The sequence below is a fragment of the Sinocyclocheilus grahami genome, unplaced genomic scaffold (assembly GCF_001515645.1).
Source record: "Sinocyclocheilus grahami isolate Dianchi unplaced genomic scaffold, SAMN03320097.WGS_v1.1 scaffold150.1, whole genome shotgun sequence".
NCBI lineage: Eukaryota > Metazoa > Chordata > Actinopteri > Cypriniformes > Cyprinidae > Sinocyclocheilus > Sinocyclocheilus grahami.
This window is the reverse complement of record NW_015505329.1, coordinates 789258-793923: the sequence shown is the minus strand read 5'-3', so window position 1 is coordinate 793923 and position 4666 is coordinate 789258. Positions and strand designations below refer to the sequence as shown.

Genomic DNA, 4666 nt, shown 5'->3' with positions numbered 1-4666 from the left:
GTAGGCAACATGGAAAAATAATACACAATGTTCATTTACTTATACTAACCACATTGTAACAATACAAAGCTGGTTGAAAATTGGTGAACTTGCCTTTTAATGGATACATTTCCTATTTACAGGTCTTTACATGAGAAATGCTCAGGAGGAGGAGCCTCCAGACCCACAGCTCGTGCGATTGGACAACATGCTGCTGGCCGAAGGTGTGGCTGGTCCAGAGAAGGGGGGCGGAGCCGCTGCCGCGGTCTCTGCCGCGACCAGCTCTGGCGGGATGTCACCTGACAGCTCACTGGGGCACTCCGACTATAAAAGCAAGTTGAGCCAAATTCGGAACATTTACCACACAGAGCTGGAAAAATACGAGCAGGTACATACCGCTGCCATTGTGCTGGGTAGCCACACCCCCAGCAAAATCTCATTGGTCCAGAATCCTGCATCACATGACTTTTTCAGCTGCCTTGTTTCTGGAAGTATATTTTTCATTCACTATTTCCATAGGGATTTAAAAAAAATCTTGTTTAAAGAATTAGAAGAAGTGAACCAAACCAGTGAATCACAACTTTACAAACTTTGATTTGAAGCAAAAAAGATTTGAAAATCAGCCAAAAGACAAGGCTTAACAGCTTTAACGAGGAAAGGAACTGCAAGCCCATGAAGCATTGTGAATGACATTGAATTGAAATAATTGTATTAAAAACAATGGAGAAATGTAAGGTTGTTGATTTAAGGATGTTGATTAAATGTAAAGAAACTATATTTTACTTTTATTGCAAAATATGGATATTACAAAAATTACAAGTACAAACGTTTGAAGTAGTTTAAGATCATAAGGAGACTGACTTGATTATGCCGCTCGCAGTGCTTCATGGGAGTGGATGGGCGCTGAAGAGATCATTTGCTTGTTTCGGTTCTCTGTTTGGTGGAGATTTTTCTGCAGAATTGTGGGTGATGTAGTTTTTCATCAGGAAATCCACTTTTAAACATGATTTTTTTTTAATGAGTTGAAATAAAGCAGACTGATGGTTTTAATCAAAGCAAATAATGTCAATTAATAACCTTGTCGCTCACAGTAGGTCTCACTTTAGTGGTTTAAATCAGTTCCTCTATGGAGAAAATGAATGGGATTTTTACTTCCAGAACCCAACTGTTGCACTCTGAGTTTGAAATGTGTTTGTGTTTTTGTCAGTTTGCACGCAATTTTTCTTTGTGTAAGGACAGAAAATGGATGTCTGACTTAAGAAAACACGTGTTCTAAATGTCCTGAGTGATACAAAGGAGCTGCTTTCTAATCTCGTTGCTGTTTCCAGGCCTGCAGTGAGTTCACTACCCATGTTATGAACCTGCTGAGGGAGCAGTCTCGCACCCGGCCCGTGTCTCCACGTGAGATCGAGCGCATGGTGGCCATCATCCACCGCAAGTTCAGCTCCATCCAGTCGCAGCTCAAACAGAGTACCTGTGAAGCGGTCATGATACTGCGCTCACGCTTTCTGGACGCCAGGTGGGTTTGAAATGCATTTTGTGATATTAAATCTTTGCTTTCAATTAGGCCTGGGCGATTAAAAACGGTATCGATATTTATCGATGGTACACCTTCTTCGATAATGATATAAAAAATGTTCGATATAGCGCACGATATAGGCACGTGCTATGAGTGACGCAGACAGCTCATACAAACATGAACACATGCTGAATTGAGTGCTGTGCCTGCCTGTGATGAGGAGATTGTGAATATAAATAATAATATTAGTCGAATTTAAAATAAACATTTGCATTTGAATGTTAGGAGTGCGAGGGAGCGTGATCAGTGGCACGCGAGATGCAGTGATGATGTAAGTGACGTTGCATTTGAATGTTTTGTTAGTCTAGCCCACAAGACGCGCCGCTGCTGCGTTATGCATTCAAAATATTAAAGAAATATAGAAGCTCAATGCGGAGAAGATCTTGATTAGGTTAAAACCGAAACCAAGCCATTCACACAGATGCATATTCAGTGCATTTTTAGACGGACAAATATGACTGCTGCAATCACGTCTCACACAAGAGATGTAGCCATGCAAAGTTAAAACAGTTTAAACTTTTAGAAAACATGTCGCAAACTTGTGGAGGTTTATTCCTTTTCACTGCATCTCTTAAGTTTTTAAATGCAATCTCCGTGATGGGCGATTCGGCTCTTTGTATTAAGCAATGCATAAATACATGATGCTGTTTTGTTCATAACTGTTAATGCAATTTACGAAATTATATTTGATTTATGTGAGTTAATTTAGACGTAATGCACGTTTTTATAGACAGTTATTTCCCTGCGTTGACATTATGTGCTGCATTATTTAGCTCATTGCGCCCTCCTGTGGCCTCGGGAGACAAGACAAAAGTTTCCTTAAGACCTATATAATCTGCATATAAAACATTAGAAATTAGATATTTGTTTAATTTTTATTGCGTGTTTGACTGTTAAAACAAACAAAAAAATTGTTGTTTGTCTCAATAAATTGGGTTAATTTAAAAATACAGTGGTTAAATTTAAACACTTTTTTTAAAAAAGGTTATAAAAAATGTCAATAATTATCGATACCGAACGATATGAAACATTATATCGTTGATCAATTTTTTTAGCTATATCGCCCAGCCCTACTTTCAATATCAGAAAGTAAATTGTTCATGCTTTCTCCATGATCTTAAAATGTCTTAAGGTGCCTCAGTTTAAGGCCTTAAAAGGTCTTAAATTAGAGCAGAAAGTCGTAAATTCATAAAGACATGGCATTAAATGTTTCATGCATTGCAAAAAATTAACATCTCAGTGTTTTTGTTTTCCAATACAAAAATCTAAACATTCAGAATACATCTACTTGAGAAGTCTTGAAAAACTGAACAAATTTAAATGCTTAAAACAAGAACAAATATCTTTCAATGGGGAATGAAAACTTGTTTTCCCTTTCAATCAATACATTTTACTGAGCACATTGACATATATTTGTTCATGCTTTAGTCAGAAACTCACTTCATATTGACAGAGAACATGCATAACATGCATATAATTTTCCCTTCAGTTTATTCCTTAATTTTTCTTAAAAAAAGTCTTAAATTTCCCTTCATAAAATCTGCAGAGACCCTGTTTGTTCTTCATGCAGATGTTGATTTCAGATTTTCTTGCTTTGTCAGGCGTAAACGGCGTAATTTTAGTAAACAGGCCACAGAGGGCCTGAACGAGTATTTCTATTCACATCTCTCGAACCCTTACCCGAGCGAGGAGGCCAAAGAAGAGCTGGCCAAGCAGTGCAGTATCACCATGTCTCAGGTACGAGCTCCTCTATCAGATCTAATAGGCTTGTTTTCTTTTGAGTGCTTGAGAGGAGCCTGGCTCTCAGTGCACTATGGGAGCGTCCGGTCATCAGTGATGGATCAGTTTCATTTTGGCTCTGAAATCGTAACAGGTGTCCAACTGGTTTGGCAACAAGAGGATTCGCTATAAGAGGAACATTGGGAAGTTCCAGGAAGAGGCCAATCTGTATGCCATGAAGACGGCCTTAGGGGCGACACAGAGCGAGGAATCACCCCACACTCCAAACTCCACTGGTTAGTTCAAATCTTTAGCTCTGGCGAGGCGTTTTCACACTAGTTTTGGAGATTTGAAATAGGATTGAGCGATATATATTTAATACTTATTAAGAAACAGCAATATATACCTACATATATTTGGCTGAAACTGAAAAATGACAAAGACTTGTGAGTGATCATTCAAACACATTTCTTGAATCTGTTCATTGAATTGAACAATTGGATTCACTGAGATGAATCAATCAAATTAAATGAAACCAAAATTGTGCAAACATGGTTTCAACTGTAACGTGATTAAATAAGTTTGAAAGCAATAAATATATATTTTGTTGTTTAACAATTTAAACAATATATGAAGAGTTAATTTGCAAGAAACTGAGAAATCACGTTTTTTTTATTGTGCATTCCAAGCAGGGATTGAAATTAACTCTTTTACTCACCAGCCAATTTGGCTACTAAATTTTTAAGTTACCGGCCATTCATAACTTCTACCAGCCAAAAAAAAACGAAATAAACCAACAGCTTGAGGCTGTCTACATGACAAAGCGACTGTTGCAAATAATTTTGTGTCGGTACTAAGGGTGTGCGATATTGACAAAAAATAATATCTCAATATTGTCTGGGATTTTATCGATTAAAGATAATTAGACAATATTTTGCTGAGTGTGTTATTGTGCTGATATCTTAAGGATACCGTGGACAGCTGACTCCTAAAGTTTTTGATATTCTTCATATTTTGTGTGGTCAGTTCACAGCAGTGATAGAAATGAATCTTTTCCAATAAGTTTAGATTGATTTTTACCTTTTTATGGGCATTTTTACCTTTTATAAATCCATGTTTACTAAAAGTGTGCATCATCTTTTGAGTCAAATTCTTACATTTAATCAGGCAATTATAACAATACTACATTTAGGCTGTTACTAAACAAATGAAATCAGTATCAATAAAATTTATCTTTGCAGAAGTTGAATATGAAGTGGCATTTAGATGTATTTACACATGTTAATACAGCTTAAAGGGACATGGGATGCTTTAACCTGCAGTTACAAATGCATAAATAATGTTTTGATATTTTAAACATGAAATGTTGAATAGTGATATTTAAATTAT

General features: G+C 36.8%; 1 protein-coding gene across 2 annotated transcripts in view; it reads left to right on the top strand.

Moving 5' to 3' along the window:
- The window catches only part of pbx2 (pre-B-cell leukemia homeobox 2), a 15603-nt gene that overhangs the window by 2484 nt on the left and 8453 nt on the right, over positions 1-4666 (top strand). For both annotated transcript variants that reach the window (XM_016281502.1, XM_016281503.1), the window contains exons 3-6: positions 123-367; positions 1308-1498; positions 3160-3295; positions 3432-3573. In XM_016281502.1, the coding sequence (XP_016136988.1) occupies positions 123-367; positions 1308-1498; positions 3160-3295; positions 3432-3573 (714 nt within the window). The remainder of the gene's footprint in view (positions 1-122; positions 368-1307; positions 1499-3159; positions 3296-3431; positions 3574-4666) is intronic.